Source organism: Sorghum bicolor, chromosome 3 (genome assembly GCF_000003195.3).
Source record: "Sorghum bicolor cultivar BTx623 chromosome 3, Sorghum_bicolor_NCBIv3, whole genome shotgun sequence".
Lineage (NCBI taxonomy): Eukaryota > Viridiplantae > Streptophyta > Magnoliopsida > Poales > Poaceae > Sorghum > Sorghum bicolor.
The window spans coordinates 2,548,804-2,565,659 of record NC_012872.2 but is presented as its reverse complement, the minus strand read 5'-3'; the positions used below and the strand labels follow the sequence as shown (position 1 = coordinate 2,565,659).

The following is a 16,856-nucleotide window of genomic DNA, read 5'->3' as shown; positions in this document are numbered from 1 at the left end:
ATCATGCACCTTCATCACATGTGTTGCTATGCCTAACTCAAATTACTTAAACACATAGCATTAGCAACTTGGTGTCATTAATTACCAAAACCAAACTTGGGCTTTCACACGAACCACGATCTACAAACGTGAAATGGGTCTAAATCTCATCCCAATCAGCCCATGCTTGATTGATTAGAGTTGGAGCTGTTCTTGGGCTACTCCTAATATGCAGCACAACAAGAGGAGGAAACAAGAGTTAGCAAGGTTTGGATATAGAAAATATCAAAATGTTCTATAATTTAGCTCGGGGGAATATGTTTTTGGGTTAATCTAATTATCCAGTATTATTATTAGAACTGGTATCCCCGCTCCCCTTGTATTGGACTATGAAACAGGAGCGAAACTCAAGTGTCATTAGAGGGGTGCAAATGCATCCCCAAACAATCATGGGCATCCCTATACCTATTAGAGGCAGAGAATGTAGGATGATTGCAAATTTACAATTTATTTGACAAATTTTAATGCTTCTAAAACCAAAATCAACGTTTGCTGCATCTTTCTCCCCCTAAAAGTACCATGCTAAAATGCTTGACCCGATTTATCTGATCTGATTTTTGAGACAAAAGCAGGCAATACGAGCAGAGTTGACGATCGAAAACAGAGCATGACCGATCAACGGAGGAAACACGAGGTCAATGAAAGGGAGACCTAGCCTAGCGTGGAATTGATTAATGTGTGAGTAGATCTTGCCTTGGCGTGGGCGTGGGTGATAGTAGGGGTGGAGGAGGTTGAGACACACGATTTTAGTAGTTGTATTTGATTGAGTAATGAGAGAGGAGGTTTAGAATAATTTTTGACAATCCATTTTGAAGATGTTATTTTTCTAGGTATAGTTTTGTGGGTGGATGGACCGGGCTTCTCAGCGGGGGATATTTTTTGGTGTAGATTTAGCAAAGAAAGAGATGATGAATTAGCAGGGTAGAAGATGATAGGGGGAAGGAGGTTGACACACGCGATCTTGCCCGTTGGATTGCAGTGAGTAATGAGAGAGAAGATTTAGAATAAATCTGATCAGTCTGTTTTAAAGGATGTTGTTTTTTTGATACAGTTTTGTGGGTGGATGGATAGGGAGCCTCTCAGCAAGGGATGTTTTTAGTATAATTTTTAGCAAAGAAAAAAAGATGATGAATCAATAGGATTGATTATTTTTCTAGGTACAATGTCTTAGCCTGGCGAGAATTGGAGACAAAGTTCGGAATGTTTGCATCCCCGCTTTTCGTTACGAGGGAGCCTTTTTGCCCATGAGACCCCCAGAGGAATCAAAATCGTCCTTCTAGTTCCCTAATAGTTGAAATCCCCACCGAGGATCGGGCTCTATTGTCATTTTGAGTTGTAACTAGTTGTAGTTAGCTTTTTAGCTAGCTCTCTACTGTAGTAGTTGCTAGATTTTTTGTTTGAGCGAAATTGACCTTAGAGATTATAGTGACTAGCATTGGTTAGAAGGCTTGCTTGTGGTGAAGTAGAGCTAGAGCAATTTGCTAACTCGCCATGTTATTGGCTAACAAAGATGGTTCTAATTGTTTGAAGAAAACTTCCATAGGTTATTCACCTCTTCTAGCCATTTGGATCCTATTAACGTGAGGACTAATGATTCTAGACCCTGCGAGTGGACCACCGACTCTACACCCATGGACCATGGTCTAGCAATGACACATGCGTGGTTGGTCTCGTCGTAGAACCAACTCTCCCCGCTAATGGAGCTCACATGTGTGGCTCTCCATTGATTGTTTCCGGGCCATAACCTGCCTCTCCCACTAGGTACAGACTGGTGGGATATGAGCTCATCTTATCCTTACTGCACACTCGTTTCTTTGTCCCAGATATTCTAATAAGGGTTATGCTATCCACCTTCTCTTATTTTCCATTCTTATTGTTCTTTTACACTTTTCACTACTCCAGTGAAGACACATAGGTCCTGTTTGGTTTCTCTTGCTAAATTTTAGCTAGCTAAACTTTAGTCACTTTAGTAGCTAAAGTTCCAAACACATTGACTAAAAGGAGCTAAAATAGTTTAGTTCCATTAGTCATCTAAGAGTAGTTAAAATAATTTTAGGTAGCTAAAATTTAGCAAGGAACCAAAGACACCTATAATCCGCTGCCGTTTCTTCATGTTAGACTTCATCAATAAAATAAAATAAAAACAGTTACGGTATGGTTCTAGTTCGTTCGCAGGAGAGAACTGTTTTTTTGGGTAAAACGTTCCTTGGAACGACTTCTTCGGGCAGATAAGAAAGCTGAAATGTCTATAATACCCCTTCTTTCCCTTAGCCCACCACCCATCGCTCTCGGGAGAGGACACCGGGATCCCGCGGCTCGGGCACGAGCACCACGAACTTTCTTCTCCGCCGTCCCACCGCTCCCGCTCGGAGCCGTCGCGCCGCCGAGCGACGGCGCGCATCCGCCTCCCTAGCTCCGCCTCTCCCGCCCTGCCTCCGTCGCCGTTCCGCCTCTCATCGCCGCCCCGCCTCTCTCCGTCGTTCCTGGTCGCCGGGCTTCTTCTCCGTCGACGGCTACGCGCGTGAGGAGGAGGGAGGAAGAGTCGCAGCGCGTGGATCCAGGGGCAGCGGCGTCCATCCCGCGTGAGAAGGGAGAAGGAGCCGGTGAGATCTACTTTTTTCAGCTCCTCCATCTCTCGCAGCTCTCTCTCAGCGCGTTTTGCGGAGATTCGTCGGTGGAGCTAGTTGCTCTGAACCCAACGGGGCCGATCTTCCTCACAGCGCCGGCGCTCCATCTTCCGTCATCCCCCCCCCTCCCCTTGGCACACACACACGCGCTCGGACGCAAACGACGGCGGCGGGGCAGTCCCAGGCTCGGCGGCGTCGTCAGCGGCTCCCCCTCCAGCCTCGGCGCCTCGCGCCCTTGTCAAGGCGGTCGCGCCGCTTTGGGAGCGCTTATGCCCCAAAGCGAGGCGTTGCCTGTCCGCTTAGCGTTGAAGCGTGCGCTCAGTGCCGCTTTTTGGAACCCTAATCAAGAAATTGATATGATTTGTAAGGTTTTGGGTGTTTCTTCTGTTAGGATTTATACCCTCTTTCGGATGTGCTGTATTCTTTGTTGCAGGAGCATTTGCTATGCCTGACATGGAGTCCGTCGCAGCCCTTATGGACTCGACAAGCTCCAAGATACAGCAGCTTCAGGAGGCATTTGCTGAGCTTGAGAGCCAGAGTGCTGTCTCCATGAACCTTAAGTGGAAGCAGCTTGAAGACCACTTTCGTGGCCTTGAACAGTCCCTCAAGAAAAAGTTTGACGAGCTAAAAGAGCAGGAGGAGGAGTTCCAGGAGATTGTCGCAAAATCAGATCTGATGCTGGAGCAGCGGGAGGCAGCTGTTGTGGCCAAGGAACTGACCTCTCTGGAGAGGTTGCAGGAGAAGAGGGATGCTGCATTAGCTATGATCTTTAGCAAGTCTAGGCTTTCCTTACCTGTTCCTGCCATCAATCCAATGAACAAGGCACTGGATAATCTTGGTGTCAAGTGGCCTAAACCGGCTTCTGAAGAGAGTGTGCACTTGCAAGATGGTAATGCTGCAGTGAGGCCTCGTTCTGAGCTTGCCTCACTCTGTGAGGAAATGAATGTTAAGGGGCTTCATAAGTTCATATCCGACAACAGGAAGAACTTGGCAGCCATCCGCGAGGAAATTCCCAGTGCACTGAAGAAAACATCTGATCCTTATGGCTTGGTGTTGGATTCCCTGGAAGACTTCTATTCTGGAGATAATCTTGTATTAGATGGCAAAAAGGATGGAGACCTTCTGGGTGTTAGAAGGACCTGCCTGATGTTGATGGAGTCACTTGGACAGCTGCAAACTAATAATATAACTTGTTTCTCTTTGGAGGGGCACATGCTTACAACTAATATCGTAGAGCGAGCAAAGAAGATTGCATTTGAGTGGAAGTCCAAGTTAGATAATCTTGACATTGATGCTAGTAATGGGAACTGTCTTGAAGCTCATGCATTTCTTCAACTCCTGGCAACCTTTGGTATTTCTGCTGAATATAACGAAGATGACCTGTGCAAATTGCTTCCATATGTCAGTCGTCGTCGTCAGACACCTGAACTTTGTCGATTGCTTGGGTTGTCGCAGAAAATGCCAGGTCAGTGCTCTGGTGGACTAATGATTTATCTGTCTCAAACAACATTGAACATCTGTGAAAGATCTGTATTCTTTCAGTGTATTGAAATGCTTGACAAATATTCATAGGACATTGTTTCACACTTATGTTACTTTGGGTGTTAATTTCTGTGTAGTTTTGACTTTCTTGTTTTCTGGTTAGTGGATGTTTTGAATACCGGTCAAGGATAAAAAAAAAGATTAAAATCCAAATAGAACTTTTGCTGTAAAAAACTTCACATAAACTGCATACTTCCAAACTAGCTTTTCGTTTTCTTGCTATAAGTGCCTATTGTTTATAAAGTGTGCCAAGATATTGTCTTAATCTACAACATTTTAAACAATTGTGATTACTTGTTCTTTGAGAGCAGATCTCTTTATAATTTATACTCAGAATTTTAGTTGAGCTTAAGGTGTTCCATTGTTTTGCTTGTCTTGTTTGAGGTCACTTCATTATGCTATACAGCTTTTGTTTTGCTGAATTCCACACCGAAGAATCTCAATTTCTTAAATCACAGTTCTTTCTCTATCATATGTACTTAGGTAAACGAAGCCATGCTTTATTCAAATAGTCTTCCACTGATTTTACTGCCAACTTGTCCTTTGTCCTTTCTATTCTTTTATACATTTGAGATTTCATACACAAAAATTAAATATTTCTAGTTTATTGTTTCACATATTGGTGTACAGTTGCTTTTGATGATGTTCTTTATCCATGATGCACTGATTACAAGGCGATTCACTATTTTTCCCAAAATTGCTGACACAAGGCAATGCATTTTATAATTACTAATGTGTGCGTGCATATTGTAAAGCTAAGCTAAGTAAGTAAATGTACCTGTAATCCTCACCTCCTTGCAGTTTCTCCATTCACCTAGACAAAGAAATAGCATGATGAGCAGTCAGCACATTTTTTTTAACAAACTAACAATACAGGGTAGTAACCATTAACACATTTACACATTATTGAAGTTCAAACAGAGATAGCTTAGGGTTTAAATAGGCAATTTAACTTCAAACAACCATTAACAAGCAAATAGCAAACAGCCAAACAGTAAGGAATGGGGGTTCAACTTGAGTTACAGTACGAACCCATATTTTAATTTAAATAGAAGACATTTAGACAGTGGGAGAGTGTAATCTCCTAGATATTTTCAGCTGTCTTCCAAGAGTGTTCTCTGCCTCTTCAAAAGATATCGTCTCCATCTCTCGGGTTAATCAAGAGAAAGTAGCAAATTATAAAATTTAGACACTAGTAGCTGATTCAAATAACTATGATAGACTGTGTGCCAAACCGTGCTGGAAACACGCGACGCCTTTTCATCGGCGTAGCGCCGTAGCCACGTAGAGTGTGTTTGGTTGCCTGCACTAGGCCCTAGCCAGGCTTCCATAATACAACTTAGGTCTGTTTGGTTCCCTGTTTGGCCTGGTAGCCAGGCTTCCACAAGCCCGCCAGCTACGCATTCGGTGGCTTCCTGGAAACGCCCGAATCGGGCGTTCTCACGGAGCCAGGCTTAGCCAGCCCTCGCTGCCGCGTCCACTCACCTCCTCTCTCGTCACCCCGCAACCAACACCGACGCCGGCCACCGCGTGCTCGGAAGAGGAGGGTGGGGCGGGAAGAGGCGAGGCGGAGACGAAGCCGTGGACGACGGGCCGTGCCTGGGCAGCGGCGCGTTGCGGCTGCTCACCGCGTGCTCGTGGCCGGCGCCGGCGCCCGCGGACGACGGGCCGTGCCTGGACGACGCGCTCGGCCACTCCTTCTGCTATGCCACTAGCTCCGCCGCCGCCGCGGGCCACTCGTCCTCCTTCCGCCACTCGATCTCCGGCGCCGCGCTCTCCGCCAACTCCTCCATGCCCGTGCCGATCTACCACTCCTCGGGCGCCGGCGGCATGCCGCTGCCGCAGTACTCCTCCGCGTTCCTCGGGGCCGCTCTTCCTCTCCGGGCCCATTGACCGCGGCGCCCAGCTCTCCGGCCCGCTCGACCAGCGCCACTCCTCCGCTCGCCGCCGGTGCCCGCGCGGGAGGGATGAGGCCGCCAGCGCCTCGCATCCTCGTCCTCGAGACCTAGACCGCGCCTGATTGGGACTTGCCTGACTTGAGGGCAACCCGTCACCCGTGCCGCCTCCCTCGACCGTGTCGCGCCGCCGCCCTCAACGGTGGTGCCTCGATCCATACTGGAGTGTTGCAGTGGCGAAGGTAATGTGTTTGACAAAATGTCTCAATGGGGTAAACTTACCAGTGCTAGGATAGGGTGATTCTATACAAGTCAAAGCCAGCAACCAAACAAACCAAAACTTAGCCAGGCTTCAGCAATCACTCCAACCAAACAAGTGGGTATTGGCTTATGTCAACCTGGTTAAGTGTGACCTGGCTCAAAAAGCTAGCCAGGCTTGGAATAGAACACAAACCAAACAGACCCGTAGGGAGTGGGAGGCAGTCGCCAGCCTCCAATTCCTGGTGTGGCCATGAGCCCACAGCAGAGCCCATATGAGGGGACATGTGAACTGGCGGAGGTAAGGTGTTTTCATTATGAGATGAAGCATAAAGTATGTGCCAAGCAGTGGAGTGGAGTGTTACCTTCAGCCCATCGGTCAACCAATATGCTGTAACAACATTGTAAAAATGGGACCCTTCACTGCCGTCCTGTCATGATTGTAGATAGCTTTTTTCACATTCTCAATCATTGTATCTACATCTTACAAATCAGTGATGGCACGTGCCACGGTGTGTCAGTGTCTGCTGCTGCTTGTAGCATTTCATATATTGGCACAGTGAATTTAACAATGTAATTCACATTGTGCCAAAAGTCCATACTAAATACTCATAAATTTAGTCGGCCCATCTTGATCATCATTGCAGCTCTCCCACATTTCTCTAATCACCATTTGGCAAAGAGCCTAGTGACCATACAAAACCACTTCAGCATAATACATCTCCAAGAGTCCCCAAAACAATCTCCCAATCCATGATTTTTGGCAAGATTGAAAAAAATACATCTCCAACAACTCCCAATCCCACCTCCCAATCTTTTGGCACTTGGAAAAATTGACCCGTCACATGGATAAATACACGCGCATATCTGTCGCGCCTATCTAAGGTGGAAGGATGTGGGAAAGAATAAGTAGGACAGGATTCCTGATACAAATGTATAAGCGAGAAAGAAAGTATAAAAGTGGTTGTGGTTGGGGTGATTTAGAAATAGTTCGAATTCCTAATGTAAAATTACCTTCTATCTTTGAGGAGTGATTTTTTGGAAACTGTTGGAGAAACGTTTCTTTGGTGCTCCCAATACTTTTTGGCGACTTGGAAAACTCAATGGTTTTGGGAAAACAAATTTGGGTACTCTTGGAGATGGTTAACACGGCTGAGGCAAATCTGGTATTAGCAATAGCATGTAACTCCCCCTTGAACACACATGAGAGCTGCATATAATTATATTGAGTATTAGGAAGGGAGAGGGGCAAGAGCTCCCCCCTCCCCACATTCCCCCCCTCCAAAAAAAGTACATTACAGTTCACGCCTTGTAAGACATAATCTGCTGCCCCCTTTCTCTCTTCTTCCTGTCCAGGACAGAGGGCAGTAGTTGGATCAGCTCATGCCCCCTTACTTGGTCGATCCGCCAGCGGGTTGTCGGCCGATCGGGCTCAAGTGGGTCTTCAAGGTGAAGCGGGACGAGCGCGGTGCAGTGGTGAAGCACAAGGCGCGACTCGTGGCCCGTGGATTCGTGCAACGCGAGGGCATCGACTTCGAAGAAGTGTTCGCCCTCGTCGCGCGCATGGAGTCCGTGCGGCTGTTGCTCGCGCTCGCAGGGGCCAAGGACTGGCAAGTCCACCATCTGGACGTGAAGTCGGCGTTCCTCAACGGGGACCTGGCTGAGACCGTCTACGTCAAGCAAGCGCCGGGGTTCATCGTCAAAGGGGCGGAGAAGAAGGTTCTGCGCCTGCGGAAGGCCCTCTACGGGTTGCGTCAGGCGCCGCGAGCCTGGAACGCCAAGCTCGACGCCACCATGGCGGAGCTCGGGTTTCAGCGGTGCGCCACGGAGCACGCCCTGTACACCCGCCGACGGGGGAAGGAGCATCTCGTCGTCGGGGTGTACGTGGATGATCTCATTGTCACCGGAGCGCGCACAACAGACATCGCCAAGTTCAAGGAACAGATGGCGGCTCGGTTTCGGATGAGTGACCTGGGTCCTCTGTCCTACTACCTCGGCATCGAGGTGAAGCAAGGAGAGGACACCATCAAGCTTGGACAGCGTGCTTATGCACTGAAGCTGATCGAGCGGGCGGGGATGGCAGGCAGCAAGGCAGTGGCCACGCCCATGGAAGAGCGCATCAAGCTCTCAAAGCAGAGCACTGCGGCGAAGGTGGATGCCACGCTCTACCGGAGTATCGTCGGCGGTTTGCGCTGGCTGACTCACACACGGCCAGACATCGCTTTTGCGGTGGGCTATGTGAGCTGTTTCATGGAGGATCCGCGGGAGGATCATTGGGCGGCAGTCAAGCGACTACTGCGCTATGTTCAAGGCACGGCGGAGTGGGGACTTGTCTTCCCCAAACGCGGTGGGCTTCAGCTGAAGGTGTTCAGTGAAGCACCACCCGAGACCAAGGAAGGAACGCCGGGACTCACGGTGTTCAGCGATGCGGATATGGCAGGAGACATTGACGGGCGGCGGAGCACTTCCGGCGTGCTCATCTTCCTCGGCGGTGCGCCAATTGCCTGGCAATCGTTGAAGCAGAAGATGGTGGCCTTGTCCACATGTGAGGCGGAGTACGTGGCGGCAGCCACGGCGGCGTGCCAGGTGGTTTGGATGCGACGGCTGCTAACAGAGCTCACCGGGGTTCAAGCGCAGCCGCCGGCACTCAAGGTGGACAACCAGCCAGCCATTGCGCTGGCCAAGAACCCAGTCCTCCACGACAGGAGCAAGCACATCGACGTGAAGTTTCACTTCCTTCGTGACTGCGTCGATGGAGGACAGCTTGTCATCGAGTTCGTCGACACCGGGCGACAGCTTGCTGACATTCTCACCAAGTCTCTCGGGCGCCTCAGGTTCATGGAGCTTCGAGGCATGATTGGCATGGCTGAGGTCAAATGAGGGCAGCAAAGATTAGGGGAAGATTTGTAAGACATAATCTGCTGCCCCCTTTCTCTCTTCTTCCTGTCCAGGACAGAGGGCAGTAGTTGGATCAGCTCATGTCATGGCTGTCCAAGTCCTTGGTCCTGTAGAGTATAAGGCAATAGGCCATACTATGTACTAGTAGAGGTACACCAGCAGCATGGCTGGTACTAGAGTAGTTGTGGGCTGATTTCAGCCATGTACCTTAGGAGTAGGGGATGAAAACGGTACGGATATTGTCCGATCGTATTCGAGACCGTATTCGTTTAGAGGGGTTTAGATCTGTCCGTATTCGTGTCCGACTATTCAACATCCGGTACCGTATCCGTATCCGAATATTTAAATTGTATATTTATGATGTCGACATCTAATCATATCTTATCCGACATGGTTGATATTATCCGTATTCGAATCCGAATCCGACCAGAAATATGAAAACAAATATGATATCAGTAATATCCGTCCGTATCCGATCCGTTTTCAGTATGTAGTAGGTAGCTTTGTACCTTAGAAGGTACATGTATTGGTGTATATAAACCAGTCCAATGCAATGGAAGAAGGCAGTTCATTTGCCACTCATTCAGTTCCAGTTTCAGTTCAAGTCTGAAACTGTGTGTGTGCTGTGTGTGTGCTGTGGGAGCTCAGGGCTCTTCTTCTACCTTGGAGCAGGGGAGAGGGAGAGGGGAGGAGAGCAGGTGCTGCTCACCTCGGTGCAGGGTTCTTGTGCCAACACGCCTATCCAATATAGGAAATAGAAAGTCACTTGCCTGATAAACTCAGTAAACATTGCTAGCATCATGCCATGTATTAACACTTGTCATGTGGGGCCAGTGTTATGGGTGCCTGGAGGGCTGCATGCATGGGCACCTGAAGACCAAGCAATCACCGTGCATGCTGATCCAGAGGATCAGCTGAGGATGGCTGCATGGACAGTCCAAGGACCCCGTCTGATTGAAGGGCGTGGCTGAGGTGCTGCTGCATGCTGAACTAAGCCTAAAAATAAGGGAAACCACATCTCCTAAGTTTAAAGGCCGAGAGCCTATTTGTTTCCCTGTAATAAGGATGATCAAGCAAACAATGACAATATGCAATCTACCTTGTTCTTCTTATCTCACCCCCTTCAACAATCGGGCGCTGAGGGGTAAAACCCTGCCCCAATACAATAGGGCCCCATTCCTAGTGATCAAGGCTACGACCTATGTAGCCACGGTACAGTTATCCACGACCCCAACGTCCATGACAACACTCTTCAAAGAAAATTTGTTCTTCGTTAGCCCATGTCATTTTAGCAGCACAAATACTCTTCAGAGCAAGATTAAGTGTATGCACAACACAAGGAGTTGAGATACTTCAGTGACATTTATGAATTGGCAGCATTGTCGGTGATGGCTTGGACCTCATTTCTTGGACCTACTTGAATAGTGATCAACTTCTCAGCTTTGTAGTCCTTTGACTTACATCTTCACAATTGAGAGCTTGCAAAAACATAGTTACATCCTGAGAAGTTTCAAGCATAGTTCTTACAAGGTGTAAAGGCGAGGCATGACAATGCGCCACCGCCTGGACGCCTAGGCGCCCGCCTAGGCGACCATTTTGCAAGGCGCTGGGGGGTCGCCTGGACGCCTAGGCGACACCTTAAGAACCTTGGTTTCAAGAAAATTGATGGGTGGCTGATCTGTGCGTCAGTCCATCCATTTGAACAAATGGTCATACCCTTTTCGGAACATGTGCTCCTAGGCCTTGTTTAGTTCACCCCGAAAACCAAAAAGTTTTCAAGATTCCCTGTCACATTGAATCTTGCGGCACATGCATGAAGTATTAAATATAGACGAAAACAAAAACTAATTACACAGTTTAGCTGTAAATCGCGAGATGAATCTTTTGATCTTTGTTAGTACATGATTGGATAATATTTGTCACAAACAAACGAAAGTGCTACAGTACCAAAATCCGAAATCTTTTCGGAACTAAACAAGGCGCTAGTCATATCCAGTAAGGTTTTGATGTGAGCCCTTTGCCTTTGAAGAAAGGTAGTCCTCAACCTGTTATATCCAGGAGGAATATATTCAGAAATGCTAATGCTGGGGACAAAGGTATATGAATCTTGACAACATTGAAAGACAAGCCTGCAAATAACTAAATACATGGTTTTTGAGGCGCTGTGGCGAGGCACCGTGTCCTACCCTCCTCAGTCCTCACAACACCTAGGCGACGCTTTATGTGCACTCTAGGCCCCATGAAGGCATTGTGTAACCTATAGTTTAGATACTAGTGCAGCACATACATGTTCGTTCCTGATTCTTGAGCCCAGCACATACTAGTACAGCTAAGAGGCACTACTAATCAGTATGTATCATACTAATCAAAGGAAGAACCTTCTACTTTGTTTTCTGTAAAATTGTATAGATAAAGAAAGAACCGATACAATGTAAAGAAAAACAGCGCCAGCTGGTCCTCCCCTCTTCACAGCATACATATATATATACTATAAACCTAATGGGCCAGCTAAGGGTGGGCCAACTTATTTCCACTGTACAACTTTCTTGGGCTGGCCTAACTAGTCGGATGACTAATTAGTCGGACCACTAATTTTCTAGTCGAGGTAATCATATCGAAGACCCTTATTGAGCCCTATGTTTTGATAAGGATGACTAATCTTGATTCTTGATTAGTCATCCGATCTGATAACACTGCTTCACATTTCCTCCTGCCTCATCACCCTATCTTGAACCTCAACATGGCACCACAAAATAGCCCTGAGCTGAGCCTTCCATTATTCTGCCCCTCTATTCAATCACTTTGTATATTGGATTATCTTAGCAAAAAAAAAACGAACAATTAAGAAAAGAAATAATTAAGCACTCAAGATCTAGAAGACAAATGAGAAGAATGGGGGATAGAAACACATTGGGATTTGGGAGGAGGAAAAGGACCTCACCAGTCCTATAAATAGGAATCTGCAAGGAATCAAGGGGCCAAGCCAAATTGTGGAGGAGCAGCAGTCTTGTGTCGATACAAGGAGGGGGAGTTCTTGAATCGAGCTAGAGACCAGAGATGCCGTGGTGTCTACCTGCAGGTGCGGTTGAGTGTGGGGCCGAGTGTAATGAGGTGTAGGGATCAGGGTTGTCCAGGAAGGAGGGGTTGCTTATCAAGCTGGCCATGTTGCTGAAGTGTCTGTTAATAAAATTATTTATTTCTGGGCTTTAATTATTCGAAGTCCGTAGATATGTGTGGGCAGCGTATCTGTGTCCAATGCAGCATTGGACACCGATATGGTGGCAAAGTGAAGTGCGGGTGCATCATAGTTCTCTACAAATGTGAAATATTCCTTTCTAGTATGACAAGAAAAGTTTGTATTGCAGAGTATGTTGTCGTCTTGTATCTTTTTCAGTTGCAAACCTAACAATGTTTCCACCATTGTTTTTTCATGTTAGCCTTTTCCCTGCTCTGCTGCTTTTTTATTTTTTCCATTTTCCTCTGTAATTTTACCCTTCTATTTAGTTTTCACATATTACAAGGTTTTCTCTTTCAACATAAGTGGTTTTACTAATTCAGTTTCTTGAAATCCAGGTGTCATTGAAGTTCTGGTGGAAAGTGGAAGACCTATTGATGCAATTAATTTGGCTTATGTGTTTGAGCTTACTGAACAGTTTGAGCCAGTGCAACTGCTTAAAGCATATCTGAGGGATGTTAAGAAAGTGTCACATGCCAGGAATGTCAAAGGTTCTCCTGGGGCACAGGTACATTTTAGTCATTGTAGTTTTAAATTTCTAATGTTTTTTCTGTAGTAGAATTTAAAAAAGTGCCCCTGTACATAACCAAACCATCAGCTTCAAAACCTGTGAATTTTGTTAGGAAGGTTCCTTCCTATCTGAGGAGTCTAATAAGGTATTTTGCCCATTGGCATAGTGGACTATCATACTATAATTTCCCCCCTGCTCAGCCTTCTTTTTGAGTAATTTATGATGCTGCGGTTAATTATTTTATCAAGAAACAGGCTAGAATAGTTGCTTGCTTTTGGGAATGTTTTTCAATATTTTTTAAAGGGAATGATGTGTTTATTTCCTCCTTTAAATGTTGTAAGTTGAAACTAGCTCCACACAATTTTGGAATCATTTAAATCTTGAAACACCAGCATAAAATGATGAAAGCATGTTAAGGTTATCTCAGTTTGTTTCTCATCTTACATACCTTTTATAGTCTTATTATGCCAAAGTGACCGCGGACCAGTGGAGGGCTCTGATGTTGCGACCACAACTTGATATCACTCCTGAATACTAGTACTTTTTATGTTTTGGTTAGTCGTAAGAAGTCTCTGCTGCATTTTTTTTGGGGTGAAACGATCAGCAGGAGTTCTGCCTGGCATATATAAGTAAAGAAGAGTTAGTTTAAACATGGAATAGAGGTTCAAAAAGGAGGGGGAGGGGGGTTAAAGTCCCACTACAGGACTGCTCCAGATAATCTCCTTGAGCCTATTGGCGGCACAATGTCCTTGCTTCCCCCTCGTTTTTCGCAATCAAGCTTTCCTGAGTGGAATGGTGTTGCTGAAAAGTTCTAGCACTGCGTTCCTTCCAGTTCTCCCATGCCACCGGGATTGCCAACAACCAAATGACTTTAACAAGCCCAGCCCAAAGGGTGAGGGAACTGTCCCTTGGTCCAAGTCCTCAATGCAGACCAAACTTGTTGCCTGTATTGACAATGTGCAAGCAAGCGTACCACTGATTCATCTCTAACTCAGTGTATCGATCCATGAAGTTACACCATGTAAGCTGATTTTGTCGAATATTCACCATTGGTGTTGAGCGCCCTCTAGATATGATCAGCTGCGCTCACATTGAGGTGTACATGCTGAAGACAATCCCAAAGGGCGACGAATTGTGACAACTGTTGAGGCATTTTGCTTGCTAGAATGTTTATGTACTGCACCCATAAATTGTCCTGCAGTGCCTGTTGTATCGTTTTGTTCCTTTTGCGTGCTGAAAAAAAAAATGGCCGGAGCTCCCTTTTGGTGATGCGCACCTGCTGGAATGCCAAAAAAGAGCCTTGGCGCCATCCCCAAGTCTGTTCTTTGTTGCTGCATTTTAGAGTTGCTGATCAGTTTCATCAAAAGGGTACATCCATCCTACCCAGAGTTTGCTTTTAGAGCGACAAGCATGCCACAACTAGTGTAGGCAAAGTGGTCTTGCAAACCTGTAGAGGTCGAGGATACTCGCACCCTCTGAGCTTGGTAGGACGGTTACAATGATTCCAATTTACCTGCATTTGCCACCTGAAATGTGATGAGCCCCAATCCATAGGAAGCCCCGTATTTTACAGTACAGTTCCTTGAGCGACTTGGGAGGGTTGAGACTTGAGAGCACTTAGTTAGAAAGTAGATAGGCTGAGAGGAGAGGATAGATTTCACAAGAGTATTATGTCCAGCATGGTTGAGGAGTCTCCCTTGCCAGTGTGGGCGTGTTGACAATTGCAGAGGGAGTAGCGGTGGTTGATCTGCGGCCGGGCTTAAACCCCCGGTGGTGTGGGGGTGCCGTGAGGGCTTAGGGCTGGGCAAGAGAGAGAGATGGCGTAGGGAAAGCCCTGCAACAGTAGTTGTCTTGCTTAATTAACTCCACCATAGTTTGGGATATTTATCCCCTCTTAACAAACTAATCTAGATCCTATTTCTATGGGGGGAAATAGGAAATAACTTAAATGAGATAAATCCCTAGGCCCATGGCCCTCTAATGCCGGCATGCACTCAGCCACAGACGCGTTTCCGGCGCCTGTACATGATGCCGTCATAACATTTGCAGTCTACATGAGCTGCCCAAATGTCGATGTTACTACATCTGATCGGCGTGACCAAACTGTTATCAAAGACTCACCCCCCTGATTTTTGTCTTAAGAAGATGGTGCCGTGACTCCAACCCGGTCTGGCTCAGCCAATCGCTTCATTGTCGTGTTGTGCTGACTAGTTGCACCGTGAGTGTTGGCGGCGTGACCAAACTCTTGTTAAGGTTGGTCACTAGGCCGGTCACCTGGTCAAAGTGGTGAAGGATTTCCTTGAGCGCAGCAACATCACCTGCTGTTGGTGATAAGATGACAGCTGCATGATCAGCGTAAAGGGAGGTTCACAGCCTTGCCTGTGCCCCCCTGAGTTTTGTTAGTACCTCTTGCTAGCTGGCATGTTCCAAAAATGGTTACAAGTGGATCAATGGCCAAAAAAATAGGAGTGGCGACAGAGGGTCGCCCTGTTGTAGGCATGGACCACTGCTGCATATTTTGATTCACGCATTTGACCATTTCAACTGTTTTCTCCAATTCTACGTCTTACTTTAGTTATAAGTTGATTAATTAACTCTGAAATGATTTGGTATTGAACCTTGCTGTGACAGAGCTTCAGTTAGGTTGTAGAGAAGTAATATCCAAGATTGCTAAGTGCTTATTGCTTTCAATAGATTAATAATTGCTAGCTGCTCTTGCAGTTTTAATCTGGTACTCTGTCCCAAAATAAGTGCACATCTATCGAGGAGTCAAACTTTTCTAACTTTGACCAAATATATATAAAAAAGTACTAATATCCATGATGTGTAAAAGTGTCATTAAATTGATTGTGGAATGTACCTCTATAATAAACTTATTTGGAGATACAAATATTTTCTATACTTGGTCAAACTTTAGAAGAGTTTGACTCCTCGATGATCGAGATGTGAAATGTGCACTTATCTTGGGAGGGAGTACCATAATTAGCTGTGGCAGTTCGTGTTACTTTTTTATTATCTTTTATGTGTGGTTGTGAGCGTTTGCCTCTGTTTAAGTGTGTGACATATATTTAACTGTTAATGGCCACTTGTGTTTTCAGAATGAGATGAATGAACGCGAGTTGTCTGCACTGAAATCTGTCATTAAGTGCATTGAAGAGCACAAGCTTGAGGAGCAGTACCCTGTGGATCCACTTCAGAAAAGGGTTTTGCAGCTAGAGAAAGCAAAGGCAGACAAGAGGAGGGCTGTTGAAGCAGCAAAGCCACAGTCCAAGCGGCCTCGTGCCAATGGATCGGCCTTTGCACACCGTGCTACAGGCTTTGCTGACAAGAGCTTCTACCCAGCAGCAGCAACCCCAGAGAGGCATCCCTCCAATCCTTACGAGAGGCAGTTTGTGTATGGTGCTGAGGCTCATCTTCCACCAATGGTGAGCTCAGCGTCTTACACCATGCAACCTGCCCACGGACCTTATTACGGTAATGGCTACCCAGTTCAGTACCAGGTCCCGTATATCCACTAATGGGAGACAGCCAGGTGCAGGTGCTCGTTCCTAACTATCTAGCTTAACCTGCTGCCCACTGTTGTAGTCGTATCATCAGTTACTCTGCTAGTTTGCCTAGCTGGAAATAGTTGGACCACTCAATATGTGTGTTTCTGAGTGGCTGTTGTGAAATCTGTTAATTTTATGCCCTAATGACATGACATAAATCACTCCTAATATTTAGCTATCGATGGATATCCCTACGTACTTCATTCGCCGTCTTGTGGTGTTCATGAAAATTAGTTATTTTGATTTGAATTTCGCCATGCATGCATCTTCTATGACACAAGCCTATGGATCTATATGGTACAA

The 16,856-nt window shown here is 46.4% G+C and overlaps 1 protein-coding gene across 1 annotated transcript; it reads left to right on the top strand.

The window, feature by feature from the left end:
- Positions 2,306 to 16,794, top strand: LOC8084331 (FRIGIDA-like protein 3). The gene is made up of 4 exons (XM_002457129.2): positions 2,306 to 2,642; positions 3,100 to 4,131; positions 12,833 to 13,002; positions 16,104 to 16,794. The coding sequence occupies exons 2-4, from the start codon at positions 3,111 to 3,113 to the stop codon at positions 16,521 to 16,523; spliced, it is 1,611 nt and encodes a 536-aa protein (XP_002457174.1). The 5' UTR covers positions 2,306 to 2,642; positions 3,100 to 3,110; the 3' UTR covers positions 16,524 to 16,794.